Source organism: Benincasa hispida, chromosome 6 (assembly GCF_009727055.1).
Source record: "Benincasa hispida cultivar B227 chromosome 6, ASM972705v1, whole genome shotgun sequence".
NCBI classification, from domain to species: Eukaryota; Viridiplantae; Streptophyta; class Magnoliopsida; order Cucurbitales; family Cucurbitaceae; genus Benincasa; species Benincasa hispida.
In genome coordinates, this window is record NC_052354.1 from 48,975,500 (window position 1) to 48,998,517 (window position 23,018).

Below are 23,018 nucleotides of genomic sequence, written 5' to 3' on the forward strand. Positions count from 1 at the left end.
TAAGGACCCATCCGCAATTCGAATCCTCTCATTTCCAGCACTTGGATAGTATGAGAGAAATCGGTCGGATGAGCCAGTCAAGTGATCGGTTGCTCCTGAATCTAGAATCCATAACTCATTCCCCTCAGCAAGGAAACTCAAGGATTGAGGATTACCTGATTGAGCAACTGTTTGATTCCTACGGTACCTGAATCCCCAGGATTAGTCACTGGAAGCTGTGTTTGAGGTCGTGTAGTCCCCTCAACTGATTCACCACTAGAGCACACCCAAATTTCGACTTGTCATTCGGAGGGCAACGTTTACCATTTGGAGGGCGACCATGCAATTTCCAGCACTGATCCTTCGTATGCTACTGTTTTTTACAATGCTCACAAACTGGGGGTGTTTTACTATTTCTGCTTGTCACCATCAGCTCCAGTGGACTTCACCCTGAAGGCAGCTGACTCTATAGTGATAACACTTGGCCCATTCATTGCACTTGATCTATCTTCTTCCAATCTAACTTCTGAACATACCTCCATGAGAGACGGAATTGGTTTCTGCCCTAGTATTCTACTGCGAACTGTATCAAATTTGGGGTGTAGCCCGGCAAGAAAATCATACACACGCTCAACCTCTTCTATCTTGGAGTATTGAATTCCATCTTGTGGGCAGGTCCAGATGATCTCCCGACATAGATCCATTTCTTGCCATAACAAGACATCTTGCTGAAGTATGATGTTACATCCATGCTCCCCTGTTTGCATTCGTAAACCTGTTTACGTAGAGTATATAGGCGGGATGCGTTCTGACGCCTTGAATATAACCTTCGGACTGCATCCCAAATATCCCGGGCAGTAGCTGAATAGAGTAAGGTTTCCCGATTTGTGGTTCCATACTACTAATTAACATTGAGCGGAGCAAAGAATCCTCTGCCTTCCAGACACGCTCTTGGGGATCCCAGGATTCGGTCGTGGTATCTCTCCAGTTAAATATCCAAACTTATGGCGTCCCTCAAGAACCATTTTAATGGTTTGGGACCAAGAGAAGTAATTTGCCCATTCAACTTCTCTCCGTGATCATTCCTGCGAATTTCCAATTGTTCCAGATAAAAGATTAGAAGTTGGAGTAGGAAACATTGATACCGGATTTTCTGAATACATCGGGGAAGAATCATGGCCATTCAATCGGGCTCCCAGGGCGACCATCTGTTGCTGAAGACTAGCTAATTGTTGTTGGAGTTCCCCATGAGATTCAGATCTGGAATTTTTCTGTCTAAATACCATGGGATTTTCTTCAATGGATTACCCATTCGAAACTGGGGCTGAACCGGATATACTTGAGGAAGAGGCTGTCCACCATGATGCTGTGAAGAAGCTCCTGCGCGGAAGTCCCACAGCGGCAAAGTTCGGCAACCCATGACCGGCGCTGCTCCCAGACTGCTGTGATGGTGGGTAACGGATGAACGGCTCGGCGATCTGCTGTGCAGCGGAAGAAATCGCACCGATCTGACCCAACCCGGCAGCTGGAACACGCCCATGGAAGAAATCGCGCCGATCTGACCTGACCCGGCAGCTGAAACACACCCATGATCGTCTGGTGAAGACGCGATTCTGTGCGACGCCGAGATACCTACCAGCTGTAGACCGATCGCGTGCGCCGGCTGGAGAACGTTTGAGGCTGAGACGGTTGTGAGCGACGCTGAGGATCCGATTGGTTGTGACCCGATTGCGTGCGTCGGCTGGAAGGCGTGACCTTCCACCACCACCTGCTGTTCAGCTGGAAGAATCCGATCGATGGTGTTCAGTTGGAACGGCTGAGACTGGAAGCTAATCGGCGAGCCAGCTGGAGCAATTCCACCACCTGGGATGATGGTTCGGAGATATCGGTCAACCGCTGCTTGAATCACAACCTCATTATTCAGCGTACCTTCACCTATTAAGTTTGACGACTGAGTTTCTTCTACCGGGGCTAGGGTTCATCACCTTGCTCTGATACCATATTGAAATAGGGAAAGAAGACAACACAAGGAGTTTACGTGGAAAACCCTAATTAGGGAAGAAAAACCACGATAGAAAAGAACTTATTATTTTTAATCATCATTTACTTTACAATAGACCCAACCCTAGATATAAATAGAATAATGTGAAACCCTAATTTAGCAAATATAGTAAAAAGACAAAAATGCCCTTAGGGCTAATTTAACATATTTCAACATATATGTTATGACACTATCGCCTTGGGCACCCTAGTTTCCATTATATGAATTATCTGTTTCTTCATCTTTTTCATATTGTTAATATTTCTAAATTAAATTGTGATGTGTGTGTCCAAGCCAAACAGCCTCATGCATCATTAAAACCTCAGCCTTATAAGCCTTCCAAACTATTTACCCTCTTCCATAGCGATGTTTGGCGTCCGTCACCTGTTACTACCCCCACTGACAAGCGGTGGTTTGTAACCTTCATTGACGATCATACTAGGTTAACTTGGGTTTTTCTTCTGACAGACAAATCCGAAGTTACATTGGTCTTCCAATAGTTCTGTTGTTCTGTAGAAACCCAGTTCAATGCAAAAATCGCTATCCTTCATAGTGACAATGGTCGGGAATACTTTAATAATTCCTTTAGGGAGTTCTTAATCTCAAAAGGAATCGTCCATCAGAGTTCTTGTGCGTACACTCCCCAACAAAATGGAGTGGCCGAACGGAAAAACCGTCACCTTATTGAAGTTGCTCGATCTCTTATGTTGTCAACTTCTCTTCCGTCCTATTTATGGGGGATGTTGTTCTGATAGCAGCTCATCTAGTAAATCGAATGTCGCCCCAGGTTCTAAAATTCCAAACCCCCCTAGATTACTTCAAAGAGTCCTACCCTGATAACCGACTTATTTCTGATGTTCCCCTTCGGGTGTTTGAGTGTGTTGTGTTCGTCCATGGTCCTAACCGAACCAAGTTTACTCCTCGTGCCCAGAAATGTGTCTTTGTGGGGTACCCTCTTCATCAATGTGGGTACAAGTGTTATCATCCTTCTTCCCGAAAATACTTTGTCTAAATGGATGTGACGTTCTTCGAAGATCATCCCTTCTTTCCCAAGGGTTCCCTTCAGGGGGAGAATACTAGTGAAGAAACCAATTGGGGTCCAAGTCTATCCATCTTACCTGAACCCATTCTTGACATAAGTACCAACGAATCCATCCTGCCTACCAAACAAGTCCCATGGATCACATACTATAGGAAGAATCTCAGAAAGGAAATAGCGTCGTCTGTTATTTCTCCGGCTCCAGTCCATGAGTCAGAACGAGTGTCAGTTCCAAGTACTAATACTTCTATCCCTGATGATGGTAATATTTTTAATAAAACTGATGCCTGTGTTGAAAATGATGAGAGCAAAGACAGGGAAGACAATGACAACAAGTATGATTGCACCAGGAACAATGTGACTGAAGCAAGGAGTGATGATTGTGAGACACTTGTTCTAGCAGAGAACATTGTTGAAAGTGGAAAAGAAATGTCACCTATTCCAACAGAGAACACCGTTGAGAGTGGAAAAGAAATGACAGAGCATGAGACCTATGAGCAGAAGGTTGAGTGCAGTATGAAGCCCAAGGAGAATAAAGACCGTGATGCATCTCTTGACCTCCCGATTGCCCTGAGGAAAGGTATCAGATCGTGTACGAAATATCCACTACAAAGCTACTTGTCTTATGGCAACTTGTCTCCTGGGTTCAAGGCCCTCAAGACGAGCCTAGACACAGCTGTAATACCGAACAGTATACACACAACAATGGAGATTCCAAAATGGAAAGCCACAATCATGGAAGAAATGGGGGCGCTTGAGAAAAATCATACGTCGGACCAAGTTACTTTTCCAAATGGACACAAAGTAGTTGGATGTAAATTGGTGTTTAGTTCACAGTGAAGTATAGGCCCGATGGAACGATTGATAGATACAAGGCCAGATTAGTTGCCAGAGGCTTTACTCAGACCTTCGGGGTTCACCAGTAGCAAAATTGATTACAGTATGGGTTCTGCTCTCAGTTGCAGTTAACAAAGACCGGCCCCTGCACCAGTTTGATGTGAAGAATGCTTTTCTTAACGGAGAGTTGGAGGAAGAAGTCTACATGAGTCCTCCCCCAGGATTCGAGAAACAATTTAACCACTGAGTATGTAGACTAAAGAAGTCCTTGTATAGGTTAAAACAGTCCCCGAGAGCCTGGTTTGGTAGATTCACTACCTTTGTAAAGTCACAAGGGTATAGTCAGGGACACTCAGATCACACTCTCTTCACAAAGAGGTCAGTATCCGAGAAGATTGCCGTTTTGATTGTGTATGTAGATGATATTGTTATTTCAGGTGATGATGCTTCAAAGATTGACCGCTTAAAGACGAAAATGGCTGAGGAATTTGAAATCAAGGACCTTGGAAAACTGAGGTACTTCCTTGGAATGGAGGTGGCTCGATCGAAAGAAGAGATTTCAATTTCTGTTGATTATTTTCCTTTATTGTGAAATTTTATATTGTACTTATTGTACTATATTTGTTGTATTTTATTCTTTCCTTATTTGTAATTATTTTATTCTTTCCTTATTTGTAATTATTTTATTCTTTCCTTATTTGTAATTGGGTATTTCTTTTATTTAAGAAACCTTTTCCTCCTAAAATTAATAAAAGAAAAAATAATGTTTTTGTAGCATGGTATCAGAGAAACAAATTTTTTTTAATTATATTTGCTCTATAATTCATTGTGAAATTTTATATTATACTTATTGTATTATATTTGTTGTATTTTATTCTTTCCTTATTTGTAATTGGGTATTTCTTCTATTTAAGAAACCATTTTCTCCTAAGATTAATAAGAGAAAAAATATTTTTTTGTAGCATGGTATCAAAGAAACAAATTTTTTGAAACCCTAAAAACCCAAAAAAAAAACCCTATTTTAATTTTCTTTTTGAAACCCTAGAAAAAAACCCAGCCTTCTGTCGTCGCGATTTCGCAGTCTGTCGTCCGACCATGTCTGCGTCGCTAACCACCGTTTCCGCTGCCGAATGGTTGTCGCTGCCCGTCAGCTATAATTTTCCTAGTTGTTGGGAAGAAAGCCGCAGGAATGTTATGATTTACAAAAAACCTATTGACTAAGTTGAATGCTCTGTGTTGGTGACTGAAAATACTGCAATGAAGGCTTCTAATCAATCCAATAAGCCACATGAAAAGCCTCGTGTCTGGTGCGACCATTGCAATAAACCTCGACATACACGTGAAACTTGTTGGAAACTTCATGGAAAACCTGCGAATTGGAAAAGTTCTAAGCAACATGCCTCTAATGCTAATGTTGTTGACTCCAACCTATTTAATGAAGAGTAAATTGATCAAATTCTGAAGCTGCTACAGACCAATTCATCATCTGGTAATCCTAGTGTTTCCTTGGCACAATCAGGTATTTGTCCTCAAGTTCTCTCTTGCCTTAATTCATCTCCATGGATTATAGACTCTGGAGCTTCTGATCATATGACTAGTTCCTCTTGTTTATTTGAATCATATTCTCATGTGTATTGCCATGAAAAAATTCGCATTGCCGATGGCAGCTTCACCTCTATTGCAGGAAAAGGAACTATTTCTTTTACTATAAAACTTATATTACATTTTATCCTTCATGTTCCAAAATTAGCTTGTAACTTGTTGTCTGTTAGTAAACTCTCTAAGGATGCTAATTGTCGTGTTATCTTTTGTGAAACTCGTTGTATCTTTCAAGATCAGGAATCGGGGGGACGATTGGACGTGCTAGGATGATTGATGGTCTCTATTACTTTGATGAAGTTTCTGCTAGTCATAAAAAAGTTCAAGGCTTGAGTAGTGTTTGTTCTCCTTCTGTTAAAGAAACTATCATGCTTTGGCATCGTAGATTAGGGCATCCAAATTTCTTTTATTTAAAGTATATGTTTCCCGATTTATTTAAAGGATTTGATTGTTCAGTTTTTCAATGTGAAAGTTGCATTTTTGCCAAACATCATCGATACACCTATTTGCCTAAACCGTACAAGGCTTCATCACCTTTTTTCTTAATTCATACTGATGTTTGGGGTCCGTCTAAAGTCTTAACTCATAGTGGTAAGCGTTGATATGTTACCTTTATAGATGACCACACTCGTTTAACTTGGCTTTATTTGTTAACAAAAAAAGTCAGAGATAAAAGAGGTTTTTGTTTGGTTTTACAATATGATAAAGACTCAATTTCAAACTAAAATTCGAATTCTTCACTCTAATAACGGCACTGAATATTTCAATGAACAATTAACCAATTTTTTGCAAGAAAAGGGCATTTTTCATCAAGCTACGTATCGTGACACGCCTCAGCAGAATGGCATTGCTGAGCGAAAGAATAGACACTTACTTGAAGTTGCTCGTGCCCTTATGTTCTCTTGAATGTTCTAAAATATTTGTGGGGTGATGTCATTCTTACAGTTGCACATCTGATCAATGGAATGTCGTCTAAGGTTTTGAATTTTAAAACTCTTCTTAATCACTTAATGAGTTTTTTCCTAATAATTGGTTGTCTTCTGATTTACCAATTAAATTGTTTAGGTGTAATGCTTATGTCCATACTTCTCCTCTTTCTCGAACTAAGCTTGATCCTCAAGCCATTAAATGCATTTTTGTAGGCTATGTTTCTCATAAGAAAGCTTACAAATGTTTTGATCCTTTGACCCACAAGTATTTTGAGAGTATGGTTGTCTTTTTTGGAAAATCAACCTTTTTTGTCCCAAATTTTCTTCAGGGGGAGATATCTAACCTTGAAGATAATTTTTGGGATACTTTATCTCTCCCAAACATCAGTGGTCCTGCAATTATGAGCTCTAGTCCTTCAATACCAAGTATGGAGAGTTCTTCAGGGGGAGAAAACTACAAAATGACTCTACAAGTCGAAATCCTGAACTTCAGGTTTATACTAGAAGAAACTTGACTCAAAGAGTCCGAGGTCATACAATTGACTTATCACAAGACCAATCAAATACTCTAATGAATGATCCTGAAGATCCAGGTATTAGACACTACTCCTATTTCTCCTAGTTCTTCATCTACTTCTAATCCTTTACCTGATGTCTCTGATCTTGATATTCCAATTGCCTATAGGAAAGGTACTCGTAAATGCACCAAATATACCATCTTATCATAGATTGTCCGACTGTCATAAAGCCTTCACATCCAAAATAACCAACATATTTGTTCCAAGGAATATACAGGAAGCCCTAAATGATTTGAATTGGAAATTAGTAGTGATGGAAGAGTTCAATGCACTGAAACAAAATTGCACATGGGACATAGTCGAACTACCAAAAGATATGAAGACGGTGGGATGCAAATGGGTGTTCATTGTAAAATGTAAAACTGATGGTAGTATTGAAAGGTACAAGGCCAGATTGGTTGCCAAGGGGTTCACTTAGACCTATGGCATTGATTATCAAGAAACATTTGCTTCAGTAGCTAAAATTAATTCTATTAGAATCATGTTGTCTGTGGCAGTTAATTTTGATTGGCCTCTTTATCAACTTGATGTGAAGAATGTCTTTCTCAATGGGATCTTGAAGAAGAGGTTTTTATGGACTTGCCACCTGGTTTTGAGGTGGATCTCGGGATTAACAAAGTGTACAAGTTAAAGAAATCATTATATGGGCTTAAACAATCTCCCAGAGCATGGTTTGAACGGTTTGGAAAGGCAGTCACAAGTTGTAGATTCAGTCAAAGTCAAGCTGATCATACTATGTTCTATAAACATACTGAAGTGGTAAGTTGGTCATTTTGATAGTGTATGTTGATGATATCATTCTTACAAGTAATGATGAGACAAGACTGAATATCTTGAAGAAAAACCTTGCTAATGATTTTCAAATCAAGGACCTGGGAACCTTAAAGTATTTCCTAGGAATGGAGTTTGCCAGATCTAAAAATGGCATTCTTGTCAACCAGAGGAAGTATATTCTTGACCTATTGAATGAGACAGGTTTACTTGGTTGCAAGATGGCAGAAACTCCTATTGAGCAAAATTTAAAATTGGTTGCTGCTACTGAAAAAAAAGTAAAAGAAAAGGAAAAGTACCAGAGGCTTGTAGGGAGACTCATATACCTCTCTCACACACGTCCTGACATTGCTTTTGCAGTTAATGTAGCAAGTCAGTTCATGCATGTTCCCGGGTCAATTCACTTCGAAGCAGCTTATAGAATTTTGAGATATTTGAAAGGTATTCTAGGAAAAGGTATGTTATTCACGAAGCATGACCACCTAAACATTGAGGTTTACATTGATGCTGATTGGACAGGAAGCACGACTGATAGAAGATCTACTTCAGGGTATTGCTCTTTTGTTGGAGGAAATCTGGTTACTTGGCGAAGTAAAAAACAAAGTGTGATTGCAAGAAGTAGTGCTAAAGCAGAATTTAGGGTATTAGCCCATTGAGGGCATATAGATAAGAAGACTATTGGAAGAATTGAATTTCTCTCAGACAATACCCATACGCATCTATTGTGATAACAAGTCAGCAATTTCCATTGCCCACAATCCAGTTCTTCATGATAGGACTAAACATATTGAAGTTGATAAACACTTCATAAAGGAAAAGATTGATGCAAGAATAATATGCATTCCCTTCTCCAGACAGCAGAGCAAATCATAGATGTGTTAACTAAAGTTCTTCAAAGTGACAATTCAACAAGTTGATTGACAAGCTGGCTACGAATGATATCTTCAAACCAGCTTGAGGGGGAGTGTTGATTATTTCCTTTATTATGAAATTTTATACTGTACTTATTGTATTTTATTCTTTCCTTATTTGTAATTATTTTATTCTTTCCTTATTTGTAATTGGGTATTTCTTTTATTTAAGAAACCATTTCCTCCTAAGATTAATAAGAGAAAAAATAATGTTTTTGTAGCAGTTTCCCAATGGAAATATACTCTGGACTTGCTTAAGGAGACAGATATGACAAGTTGCAAACCAGTTGACACCCCTATAGAAGTGAATGCTAAGCTAAGTAATATGAGTGAAGGTGTACCAGTTAATAAAGAGAGATATCAGCGGCTTGTTGGAAAGCTAATCTATCTCTCTCATACTAGACCAAACATTTCATATGCAGTTAGTGTGGTGAGTCAGTTTATGCAGTCTCCTTACGAAGAACATATGAGGGCGGTGAAGCGCATCCTGAGGTATCTAAAAACGTCTCTAGGGAAAGGCTTGATGTTCAAAAAAACTGATAGATGGTGCATCAAGGCATACACAGATGCAGATTGGGCAGGTTCTGTGGTAGATAAAAAGTCGACATCAGGATATTGTACCTTCGTATGGGGTAACCTTGTCACATGGAGGAGTAAGAAACAAAGGGTAGTTGCCAGAAGTAATATCGAAGCTGAGTACAGGGCCATGAGTCTGGGGATATATGAAAAAATTTGGCTAGAAAAGGTTTTAAGTGATCTTGATCAAGGTCACACCAGTCCGATGAAACTCTATTGTGATAACAAAGCCATAATAAGCATAGCAAATAACCCAGTTCAGCATGACAAAACAAAGCATGTGGAGATTGATCGGCATTTCATCAAGGAGAGACTTGACAATGGCAACGTTTATGTCCCCTATATTCCTTCCAGCCAACAAATTACAGACATCTTAACAAAGGGACTGCCCAGACAGTTGTTTGACTCTTGTATTAGCAAGTTGGGTCTTATTGACATCTATGCCCCAACTTGAGGGGGAGTGTCGAAATTAGGGTTTTTTACTCTAGGGGAAAATTTGTCTTTTTCCCTGTACCCTAGGGTTTCCCTTTTTTTTTTTTTTTCTATCTATTTAAGCTGGTAGTCTCTGTATATACTTTGTATCAGTTTCTAATAAGAATCCTTTATCCCGTGGTTTTTTCTCCCTTATTAGGGTTTTTCCACGTAAACTTTGTGTGTGCCACTTTCTATCTCTACTCTGTCTTTTTCATCACGAGATATGGGGCCTTTGAATTTCTTATGATGCCCTTTGGCCTCACCAACGCCTCGGCAACTTTCTGTACTCTGATGAATCAGGTGTTTCATGAATACCTCGACAAATTTATCGTAGTATATCTGGACGATATCGTGGTTTATAGTGTCTCAATGGAAGATCATTGGTGCCATCTCCAACTAGTCTTCAAAAAGTTGAGGAACCAACTATACATAAAAAGAGAGAAGTGCTCCTTTGCCCTAGAGCGCATAAATTTCCTTGGCCACGTGATTGAATGTGGTCGAATAGGCATGGAAAAGGATAAGGTATCTGCTATCCGAGATTGGAAGGTGCCGACATCCGTGACAGAATTACGATCCTTCCTCGGACTAGCCAAATACTATAGGCGGTTCGTAGAAGGATTCTCCAGAAGAGCAGGACCATTGACTGAGCTGTTGAGGAAGGATAATCGTTGGAGTTGGACTCCTGAATGTCAAGCCGCCTTTGAGGGCAAGAAGAAAGTGATGATTGAAGGACCGGTCCTCGGAATTGCCGACATGTCCAAACCTTTCGAAGTTGAGACAGATGCTTCAAACTTTGCGTTGGATGATGTTCTCCTTCAAGACAGACACCCCATCGCGTATGAGAGTAGAAAACTAAATGATGCAGAACGGAGGTATATGACCTCCGAAAAAGAGATGTTGGCATTAGTTCATTGCCTGAGGGCTTGGAGACAATATCTCTTAGGGGCCAAGTTTGTGGTCAAGACAAACAACAGTTCCATCTGCCACTTTTTCAACCAGCCAAAATTGTATCGTCAAAGCAGGCATGATAGCAAGAATGTTTGGCAGATTCGATTTCTAGTTTAAGCATAGACCGGGGAAATGCAACCAAGCGGTCGATGCCCTTAGCCGGAAGAGCAAGCATGCGGCCCTGTGCATGTTTACGCATCTGAAAGCAAGTACGTTGAGTGGAACAATACGCGAAACTGTCAAGGCACACTTGGCAAATGACACGTCGGCTCAAGCCATTATGCAGTTAGCCAAAGAAGGGAAGACACGCCAGTTTTGGGTTGAAGACGACTTACTCTACACCAAGGGTAATCGCCTTAACGTTCCCTGATCTGGGGAGCTACAAAGATCACTAATGAAAGAGTGCTACGACATGCCATGGGCAGGACACAATGGTTGGCAGAGAACTTATGCGCTATTAAAACAAGGTTACTATTGGCCGAGCCTTCAAGACGACGTCATGCAATTTACCAAGACTTGTCTTGTCTGCCAGCAAGATAAAGTCGAAAGGGCAAAATTAGCAGGTCTGCTAGAGCCCTTACCTGTGCCCTCTAGACCGTGGGAGAGTGTGTCACTCGACTTCATCACCCACTTACCCAAAGTTGGAGAGTTTGAATCGATCCTTGTTATCGTCGACTGATTCTCAAAATATGTCACATTTATCCCAACGCTGAAAATGTGTACGGTTGTGATGACTGTCCAATTGTTCTTCAAACACATCGTGAAATTATGGGGTGTTCCTGCGAGCATCGTTAGTGATCACGACGGGAGATTCACCGAAACCTTTTGGACGGAATTGTTCAAGATATTGGGATCTACATTGAATATTTCTTCTAGTTATCATCCTCAAATATACGGCCAGACTGAACGCTTTAACAGCATGCTTGAAGAATATCTGCGTCACTTTATCAACACTAGACAAAAGAACTGGGTTCAGTTGTTAGATGTTGCTCAGTTCAACTTTAACAGTCAGCAAAACTCCTCAACCGGAAAGACGGCCTTTGAGATACTATGTGGTAGACAGCCATTCATGCCACACCTGGTGGACCACCCCTATGTAGGCAAAAGCCCTCAGGCGTATAACTTCACCAAAGAATGGAGTCAAACCTTCGAGATAGCACGCGCCTACCTAGAGAAAGCGTCAAGGAGAATGAAGAAATGGGCTGATAGGAAGCGCATGCCCCTCGAGTTCCAAGCTGGGGACAAAGTTCTGATCAAGTTGCGACCAGAACAATTCCGTTTCCAGGGCCAGAGAGACCAACACCTCGTATGAAAATATGAAGGATCAGTTGAGGTGATTGAGAAAGTCGGAAAAACCTCGTATAGGGTTCAGTTATCCTCATAAATGAAGATCCATCCTGTCATCCACGTGAGTATACTAAACCCCTATCACCCCGACCCCGATGACGAGCAACGTAACATGTTGATGTGTCCACCTGTCACGATGAAGAATTCAACTGAGAAGGAAGTCGCGCGAATTCTAGACAAACATATACGTTGTATTGGAAGATCAAGGCGAGAACTGACAGGATTCTTGGTGAAATGGAAAGACCTCCCTGACGAAGAAATCAGCTGGAAGTGCGCAAAATACCTGAAGAATGTTGCTCCAACGATTACTGAGTTCGAGCAAAGTCGGTTGACGGGGATGTCAACCAATTAAGTGGGGGAGAATGTCACGGCCATGCTTGTCCAAGGCCTGTTGCCCATGGTCGCATGCCCAATCCAACCCCTTTTTTATCATGCTTTCATGTTATGTATTTCATTAGTTGAGTTAGTTTGCTTTCCTTGTACTTTTTGTTGTAAGTGATCACTCGCCCTTTTGCATATGCAAGGGTGCCAGTTGGCTTTTTGTTCAAAATGCACTATATGGGGATAAGACTAATCATCACTTCCCCATACCCGGTGTGGTATGTTATAAAGTTGTTGTTGTTGCTTATTGCTTTCTAGCCTACTACAATCTTTCTCTTTTCTATTCGCACATTCAAACGTTTGCGAAAACCTTTTTCTCTAAACTCGTTTTCTCTAAAACAGAGGTAGAGGTTGCAAGAGGCACCCAGTGTGCCACCGGCGTTCCGTATTCGAATTGGCTGACTTGTTTGTGAGTAGAAATAAGTATTGCACAATCGCTAAGTGAAGCTTCTAAAAGTGCGATTGTGACACAGCATGTCTCCACCATTCTATTAGTATTGATCTCAATACTTGGTGAGATCAATGAATGCCAGAAGGAGGTCTTTTCCTTGGTGATTCTCTAAGGTAGATTAGAGCCACATCCTTTAAACAGAAAGTGCCAATATATAAGGCATCAGACCTCCACTTTTACTATTTCTTACGGGTAATATTTCATCATCATCCCAGAACACAGTAATCATGAAATCTGATCTTCAGCAATAGTATAAGAGGTGCAACGCCATAAATAAATTTTAAAAAAAAACAATAATAATAATTGTAAAAAATAGTATGAAAGACAAAAGGAGTGCTGCTAAATTCCCAATAATATATCTTATATACCTAAAGAAAAAACAAAGACAATTAATAGCAATCTACTTACCCATAACAAAGCTAAGAACATAAGGAACTGTTTCATGTAGTACATCAGGCATAGCTCCTAACAACGGAAACAGGGGTTGCAATTGAGACCAGCCAAAAGAAGTAGCTAATGGAAGGCCAAAAAACTGTCAAACTTTCTGAAGCGCAAGACCTAACCGTGTCATGTGATTACATGAAGTTGAAGTTAAACTGCAAATATGGAACCCACCTGGATTTGCTAAAATCAAAACAAGGTCCATTTTAGGATTACGTGAAGCCACTGCAAGTGCTAAGCACCCTCCAAATGAGTCCCCAACTAAATAAATTGGTTTGTTTGGGGAACAAGCATGCTCTGACCTGATAGTTTCTTCAACGAGCTTCACAAGTCCTTCAGATAACACAAGTCTGTTTCATCAGCAGTATAAATGAACAATAACAACAATGTAGACCTTACCAAGTTAAAGTTTTATGTGCAGTCACAAATCTATATGAATTACCTAAAAACTACAGGAAGTTAGATCCATAAGTCCAACATACCTATCTTCAGTTAATTCTTAAATATGTCAATGTAAACCAAATATCAACGCTGACTTGATATCATTAATTTCTGGCCAATAATCATAGTCAGGTTCTTAGCAAGGCCAAAATTTCCCACTCAATTTCTTAGGGAAAGGGTTCATTTTCTTAATTATGTCAATGTTGTTTTCTTAATTATGTCAATGTTGTACACCCAATATAAATGTTTACTTGATATCATTATTTTCTGGCCGATAATCATATTCAGGTTCATAGCTACGCAGAAATTGCCCTCCCAATTTCATGGGGAAAGGATGAATATTGTTTTCATGCATCATTTGTCCACCAAAGTGAGGCATATTGCCAAATTTCTCCCAAACCAGAAACCAGGATCACAAATGAACAATATATCGGTTACACAGCTCTACCATCAAAGTTGTTTCAATTTAACAGGGGAAAAGTTGACTCGGGAAGTAGTAATAAAACTGTATCCATGAAAATATTCTAGCCATTAAGAAAAAGTTTAAACCTTCAAATGGCGTTCGATCTTGAACAGGAATATGTAGGCACCGAACTTCAAAAGCCCTGCATCAGAAGATCAATACCTTAATGAACGCTGGTTTTACTTACAGGTGAAAGAAATGTCACCAATTCAAACATATTTATTATTCTAATTCCTAAATCAAATATAAAATGACAGAACATTAATCCAAATTTAGTGCGGTTTATACACAAGGCCATGTGCATGTGCAGAGAGAGAGAGAGAGAGAAAAGGAGAAGAGGCAAAAGCACAAACAACTAAGTTGCCAATGGCAAGAAATTAAAGAGAAAATTTCTCTTTATTGGCTACACAAAGCGCAATGATTCCAGTTATTCATACTAGCATGATCAAGGTTAAATATCTAATGTATCTTGGATTCAAAGTGCATTGAAATTTTCTCTTTGTGCTGCCTTCTTTTACCACTCCACCAAAGAGGCAGTTACAAATTTCAAGGAGTGTCAATTCAACAGTATCGGACGTGAATGGCTTACTTCCCAAGAGCTTTATGATGCATGATAAGGCCACATCCAGTGCCATCCATTCCTACAGAGTACAAAACCAATACCAAACCCGAATTAGATAAAAACATCACACTTTCAAATCACAAAAATTCATTGAAAGTTGGAAAAGATTAAAACACGTGTTCAAAGAGTAAGCATACTATCAAAAATTGACCAAAAAAACAAAATTAGAACCATGTTCGTTGATTTCTCTCTTGACCAGACGTTTAGAAAACTGTTTGGATGTTTTTGTAGAGGACAAGAACTATTTACTATGATTCTTCCAAATGATGTACTAAGAGCTCTAGTTCTCTAAAGTTCTGTTAATAACAGTTCCTTTCTTTTGTACATATACAAATACAGAGCCATAATTTTTTATTTATATCCACAAATGACGACATACCATTTCCCAGTTCCCCTATTTTCTATACTTAGCCATTCCATATTTCAAATATTGGAATTAGTTTTTCAAATACAAAAACCCAAAACACCCATTTCTGCAGTTTTGAACTTGTCAACTGGTGCAAAATAATTACCAGGTAAAAACAAAAGAATTGGAGAACCCTTTAATGGAGATCCAGATGCAACAGGGCAAAACCAGCGAGGTGGACCGCCATCAGGATGCTGAGTAAAATCCTTAGCGGCAGCAAAGTAATCTTTCACAGTCACAGTCCCATACCCATCATCCCAAAATGGCTCCAACTTCTGTGGAACATCATCCCTCAACTTAATCTTTTTCTCTGAAGATTTAGACTTTAACCAACCATTGCCCTTATCTATTGAAGACCAACTTCCCTCCTTCTCCCCAACCACAGAAGCTCCATTCACCACAGCTGAAACTGAATCAGCTGAAGCTCCACCTTCGCTTCTAACTCGCACTCCCCATGAATTCCTACTCCGTTGAACTGAAACTCCAAACAATGACACCCCAACTCCTAAACAAGATGCCATAGCTTACACAAGCAATGAGCTAAGCCAGACCCTTTCTTCAGCTTCACAAAAGCAAGAGAACTACAAGCTTCGACCCTTCCCACTTTTCCCACTTCCCAGAACAACTTAAATAAAGCGAACATTCAGTTTCCAAAGAGAGAGAAAGAGAATCCCCTTGAACTCTCGAGCTAAAAACAAACCAACCAACACGTTCTGCGTTGAGCTGAGAACCATATGAATCACGAGTGATTCAGCAACAAAAAGGGTTAACTTAAAGCAGCCCTTCACAGCTATTACGTATAGCTAATCCGAAATTTTCAAAATTCTTTTGGAACACGTATTAACGAACTTTCCCGAATCAAACAAACGCAGGGAAAGTAAAAAGGATCAATGTCTCACTGTCACATTCATAATTAAGCAATGAGAACCATACGCGTGATGGTAGGAATTCAGAGAATAGATAAACAATACATCGGAAAAAGTGAACTGAAAAGTGCGAATAAAGTAGAAATTACCGTGGGGCATTGGCCACCGAGCTTGAAATTATGAAGAATTGTGGGCTCATGTGGGTCCTCCAAGAGAAAGAGAAAGAGAAAGAAATGGATAATCAGCTGCTGGACCAGCAAGCCATGAGCTCTTGTTTTGCTCACTCTGCATTTCACAGCCACTCATAAACTGCATCACAAACGTCTTATTCGAGGCTTTTGAGAAAGAAAGCAAAACTACTGAGATTAGTTAGTATCTAATTGCCAGGTTGCTTTCAAACAAAATATGGAAAAGATTGTTCTGAAGAAAAAAAATATTAAATATCATTTTGGTTTTTTTGTTCACTTAAATGTAGTCATTGCTAATTTATTGTCTATTTTTCTAAGAAAATCTTTTTTGTTTTGTATTAGCATTTTTCTCTAAATTATATTTTCATATATTATATTTTCTGGCATGAAAATTATTATATTATTTAATAATTGACTTTGAGTGACTAAATTTAATATTTATTGAAAGTATATAGGCTAAAATTAGACAATTGAAAGATATTTATGTACATAATTTATATCTCTCTATGAAAAATAGGCTTTTTTACGTTTGGTAAAACATATTTAAAATCATTAAAGAAAACACTTTTAGATTTCCTTAAATTACGGAGGATTTTTAATTAATGTTTAGTTTTCAATTTTATACTTTACAAAAAAAAAAATTATTTTATATATTTATCTATTTCTATTTTTCATGAGTTAAATGCATCAATTTTTTAAAAAAGGTATACTATATTGATTTGTTTTAAATAGAGTTATTTCCCTAGATATTTAAAAATTAATCTATAACAAATAAAATTTATCATACTAAACAATTATTTAAAATCAAATATCTATTAGATACAAAATTGAAAATCTTTGAAATATTCTTAGACCAAATAGATACAAATCTAAAAGTTGAGAAATTAGGCTCATTTGTAGGGTTAGCAAAATTTCTCGGTCCCATGACCCCACCCCCGATCGGGATTAGGAATCCTCAATTCTTTAGGGCCCCCGACCCCGACCCGACTCTAATTAGATTTTTAATATATTTTTCTAAATATATAAATTAGGTATTTTAATTTCATTTAGCCCAATCTAAGCCCAACTAAAGTGTCCAAGACCAAACCACAGATAATTTTAGGAAAAAAATTAAAAAGAAAAAAGGTTCCCATGAAGAAACAAAAGGGAAAACGGGGAATGGGTCCCTGCCCTGATAGGGAATCCTCGTCCTATCCCTGCCCTGTTGCCAACCTTACCCATTTGGTAATCATTTCGTTTTTGGGTTTTTAAAATTAAGCCTATAGACACTATTTTGATCTTTAAATTTCCTCCATTGTTATCTACTTTTTACCTACACGTTAAAAAACCAAGCCAACATTTTGAAAATTAAAAAATATAGCTATTTAAAACTTTTTTTATTTTTGAAATTTGACTAAGAATTCAACCATTATACTTAACAAAAAATCATTGTAAGAAATAATGACAAAATATGCTTAATTTTTAAAAACTAAGAACAAAAAATAAAATGTTACCAAACGAGATCTGAACTTGAAATTTAAGTTTTCAAAACATTTATGATGTGATATTCTTAAAAATATTTAGCATCGATAAAAAAAAAATTACATGTGATAATCACATGGTAAAATTTTTAAATCTATTTTTTAAATGAAAGATCCAATTATCAACTTTTTAAATTGTAATTAGTATCTTATCTACTAAATTATATTTGAATTTACAGATACCAACATTTTAGATATTGAGTTGAGGAAGTAAAAATGAAAAAGTTCTTATTTAAAAAAAAAAAAAAATGAGAAAGCTTGTGTTGCATAATTTTGGTTGAAGGTTGTACTGTCTGATGGGATACATTGCAACCCAACACGTAGCAAGGGAGAGCGTAATGAAAAGGTTACTTGTACCATCATAAAGTGCTAACAAAAAGGAAATAATATTTTTTTAATCATTAAATTTTTCTATAGTTTTTATTTGGTTTTTAAAATATTACACATTTAATCCATAATTTTAAATTTCATTTCAATATAGTCTCTAACTTTTCAAATGTTATAATTTTACCTTTGAGATTTAAATTTTGTTTCAATTTAGTCCCTAAATTTCAAAACTTTACATTTTTAATCTCAATTTTTCATTAAATATTCATTTGATTATTTTTATTGATTAGCAACAAATAATTATAAAGTGAAATTTTACATTTAATTTTAAAAGTGATAAACTTGTGAAACTTAATTATTATAATTCTTTTAACGCGATTTAATTTATTAACCTAAATTAATTCTAAAAATAGAAGTGGGTATTTAGTCAAAAATCGAGTTAAAAGTATAAATCTTGAAACATATGGTCTAAATTAAAGCAAAACTCAAATGTTAGTGATAAAGTTGTAGCATTTTAAAATTTAAAGACTAAATTGAAATCAAACTAAAAATTTAATAATTAAATGTGTAACATTTTGAAATCTATAAATTAAATAAAAATTAGATTTTAGAAAAAAAATATTTTTTTAAAAAAATATATATATATCGATATAATGACGGCCAACCACTTCCGATACTTTATGACCGTCAACCACTTTTGATGATCTAAGTGTTGAATTTAATATGATTTTGATAAAGTAAAAAACATATTTTATTTCTTCTCCGTCATCGTTTGGTTGGGGCGTAGATCACAACCGTCGATAATATCATATATTACATACTTCTTAACTTTAGTATCAGTTGGCCAATGATTCACTTGAGTTGGGTGAATTCGTTCTCATATCTTATTATTAACTCATTTAGTTATTTCTAGTCTCATTCAAATTATTTGTTTTTTTTTTACGATATGTGAGGTGGAGAATTGAATATCTAATTTCGAAATTAATAGTGTAAGTTTTTATGCTAGTTGAATTGTGCTCATGTTACATAGTCTCGTTCAAATTATCTGATCAAGAAGCTTCAAGTTTTTATTATGTTGTGACCCACATGATGACTTTTGATATCGATCGATTATGTTATGATCTTATCTCAAGCTCTCGATTAGTAACCTGATTAATAAGTGTCATTATTATACTATTATTATGATATATTTGTTCAACAAACCTGACCCACATAAATTATCTTTTATATTATATCTTCCCTACAAAACCATGTTAATATAAAGTATATATGTATTTTTTTTTAATAATAACACTATAATGGTAAAAAAAAAGAAAGTAGTTAAAAGAGAATTTCTAAAATAGATATAAACAATATCTTTTATATTTCTTTTTAGAGTATGTTTTAATTGATTAAAAATCTAGTGGCCACATTTTCCACATTTGCTTACCCAGAAGGGAATAGAAGGAATTAAAAAAAAAAAAAAAAAAAAAAAACTGAAGATAAAGCAAGTTGCCAAATTCTAACAGAACTTGGAAAAGTTCACACCTCGTCTTTTGGCAATTGCCTAAACATTTAAATTTCCTCTCTCTCTTTTTTTTTTTTTGGTTGCCTTTACCAAGAAAGCTTATAGAAGAAAATGAATTATTAAATACCAATTTTGAGATAATGTACATCTATATTAGGACCAACGATGGAAGTATAATTACATGACAATTTTTTACATGCCAATTTTAGTCACTATCCTCGAGAGATGAACAAATCTATTCATTCCATTGTAACTTTAGTTTATTTTCAATAATATTACTATGATTTGAAAAAATGTTTTTCTTGATGTTGTTCTCTCCCTCCTTATTTAATTTGGAGTTTGAGAGAGTCTGGCTGTGGTGCTATTTAATTGTTTGTATTTTACTTGAAAAAAGATGAATATATACTTTTCAAGAATATTTCTATGATTTGAAAAAATGTTTTCCTGATGTTGTTCTCTCCCTTCTTATTTGATTTAGAGTTCGGAAGAGTTTGGTTGTGATGTTGTTTAGTTGTTTGTCTTTTACTAAAAAAAAATAAGAGTATATATATATATATATATATATATGTATGTATAGCATTTTCTCTATGATATACCCCAAATTGAAAAGACAACTCTATGGTTTTTAGTTTGAATCAATTAAAAAGTCGGCATCGAAATGTAGCTTTAAATTAGTAGAAATTGTCGAAAGAAGTGGGGACACCCTAGGTTGAAAAGAAGTGGTTTGATTAATGTAACTAATGGTTGTCAAATCAATTTGATTTTTCCAAACGTATTAAGAAAAGCGAAAGAAAAATTAAAAACTTAAAAAGGAATATTGAATGGTGATTTTGTGTACTCAGTTAAAATGTGGTTTTAGTTTGGTACTATTTTAGTCTCTACCGATTGTTACTTCTGATCAATGAAAACTAATTTAAATCTCTATGTTTCAAGATGAAAGAAAAAAAAATTTGAATCGCTAGCAATCCACCTCACCTTCTTATCATTTATGCATCAAGTTTAGCTTAGGTCTAAACTTAAAGTTTTAAGGATTGTTCGAGCTTCAATAGAGCTGGTCCAACTTTCCACGATCAAACCTACATCTAAACCTTTGGATTAGACTCATTAGATCAAAGTTTGGATCTAGTTTGAGTAGGGTTTGAGTTGACCGATCCAAATATGGCTCATTGATAAGGCTAAATTACCCACTCGTGAAACTCCACTTATGCTTCAACAACCAAAACCAAATAGATTCATGATTAACGTCTTAATCTGACAAACCACAAATGATAGGACTTCACTTGTAGAGTTCGTTAAACCTCTCACAGTAGTTGGCAACTTTACCTAGTGAACTCGCAACGCATAGAGATGTCCATGAAACAGGGACAATGCTCGCAAAATTCCCCATTTAATTTTTATATGAACTGAAGCATGAATTCCTTACGCGAAATTCGTGAGGATTAGGTTTTTACGAGAAATTATTCTTTGTTTACTTTTTTTTTTTTTTGAAGAAATCAATGAAATTAATTTTTTAAATGAAAAAAAAAATCGATTAAATAGTTGATCTTCTATTACCAATCCTCATTTTCTCCTTTAAATGGTTAACTCTAGATAAAAAAAATTCTTAAACCTTTTAAGTAGACTAAAATTATTTATCCATACATAGTAGTTTAGAAATGGTTCAAACATATCAAATCATTTAGGAGGCGTCTGACGCACAGAGTTGAGTTGAATTGTTAATTATTATTTGGAAAGTTAGATTAAGTACGTGTTTGGAGTACAGAGTCATTAAGTTGAGTTGAGGTACCCAGTACATTTTTTCTAAACGAAATGATTTTGTCTTAGATTTTTTTTTTCTTTTTGCTATTTTTTAGTTTCCAACTACACATATTTTCCTACAATTTTTAACACTAAAAATGCTTATTTTTTCCATTCTTAAAAACAAATTCCAACAAAGTAAGCATATAATAAACACAAATTTCAAATTCAATTTTTGAACACTCAATTACATAACATATATTTTTTTTTCCAAACCTAAATATCAAACATATATCAAACAAATGAAAACTTTTCACAACTATTTAGCATTCAGTCATGAAGAACAAATTCTAACAAAGTAAACATATACTAAACACAAATTTTGAACACTCAATTACATAACATATATTTTTTTCCATTCCTAAACACCAAACATATTTCAAATCAATGAAAACTTTTCACAACCAGTTAGCCTTCAATCATGAATATCGAAGAAGCTTAAAAATGGAACAACTTTTTGTTTTTCCTTCTTGAAAAATGTGACATATTTTCACCACACAATTTTTACACTCAATTGCGTAACAATTCTATTGACATCTCCAAAGACATGTCATATTCTAATAAAATGAACATTTTCTCTAATCTCTAACACTCAATGTTTAACCCTAGATTAATTTTAACTCAATCGTAATGTTAATTAAACAAAAAAACAAAAACAAAACTTACTTTTATCTTTTTTTTGCCCATTTGTGTGAAATACGAATTTCAACTTTATGGTTAATGTTTTTTTTTTCCTTTTTTGTGCAAACATTTGAGTTTTTACATTTTATATTAATACAAAGAAATGATTTTTTTTTTGTGCAAACTTGGTTTTTGCAAATATTTTCTTGTTCAAACATTTTTATGGTTAGTTTTTATGATTAAGTCTAATTTGCCACTTACAAATAAAATAATAATGTCCATAAAAATGTTTATGAACATGTGAAAAAAATGTATAAAGATTAGTAACACTCAATACAACACAAATTGTTCTCCAAAAAATAAACAAAATTTGGACCATAAAAAGTAGACTCCAAATGAACCTCAACTAATCATTGAGGAATTTTGCAATTAGTTTGGACCCTACAAGTAAGATAACAAACTATCACTACAAGAAATCATATCTTTCCTGATGCTTAACATCACGGGAAAATGGTCGAAAATACATCAAGAGTGTTGGGGTCGATGCCCTAAATCTCGTAGGGTTCTATAATTTGTAATTGTAATATACATACATTGTATTTATGTAATACAATATTTAATGTTTTATTTCAAAATTGGTTGCATTAGCTACAAACCAATAAACTAACATCCAAGATCATCTTGTAGCTTAAACATGTATGTAGATTAAACATGTATGTAGAGACATATGGTAGATCATGTTTAAGTGATAACCTAAATGGTCTGTAGTAGATGGATAAGGCTGAATATCTTATCTTGATGCCAATACGAGTATAGCCCGTTTTGTAGATGTTATAATTGTTGTAAAGTGCTACAAATGATCTGATCCTGATCATTCATGTGAAGACATATGAGCAGGGATATTTTATACAAAGGAGTTTGTATAAGACTGAACCACGAATTGTGTAGTCTCATTATA

At 36.2% G+C, this 23,018-nt stretch overlaps 1 protein-coding gene across 7 annotated transcripts in view; it reads right to left on the reverse strand.

The window, feature by feature from the left end:
* LOC120079790 (acyltransferase-like protein At1g54570, chloroplastic) overlaps positions 1–16,166 on the reverse strand; it is a 35,231-nt gene extending 19,065 nt beyond the window's left edge. For 2 of the 7 annotated variants that reach the window (XR_005482351.1, XM_039034180.1), the window contains exons 1-5: positions 15,341–16,164; positions 14,796–14,847; positions 14,293–14,348; positions 13,477–13,635; positions 13,270–13,374 (exon numbers count right to left, since the gene is read on the reverse strand). Coding sequence is in view for 5 of the 7 variants with exons in the window: in XM_039034180.1 (XP_038890108.1) it covers positions 13,270–13,374; positions 13,477–13,635; positions 14,293–14,348; positions 14,796–14,847; positions 15,341–15,755 (787 nt within the window). In the remaining 2 variants the exon portion in view is untranslated. Of the gene's footprint in view, positions 1–13,269; positions 13,375–13,476; positions 13,636–14,292; positions 14,349–14,795; positions 14,848–15,340 lie in introns of all 7 variants that reach the window. The other 5 variants (XR_005482350.1, XM_039034179.1, XM_039034182.1 and 2 more) reach the window with 4 other exon arrangements.
* Between the last annotated feature and the right edge of the window lie 6,852 nt (positions 16,167–23,018).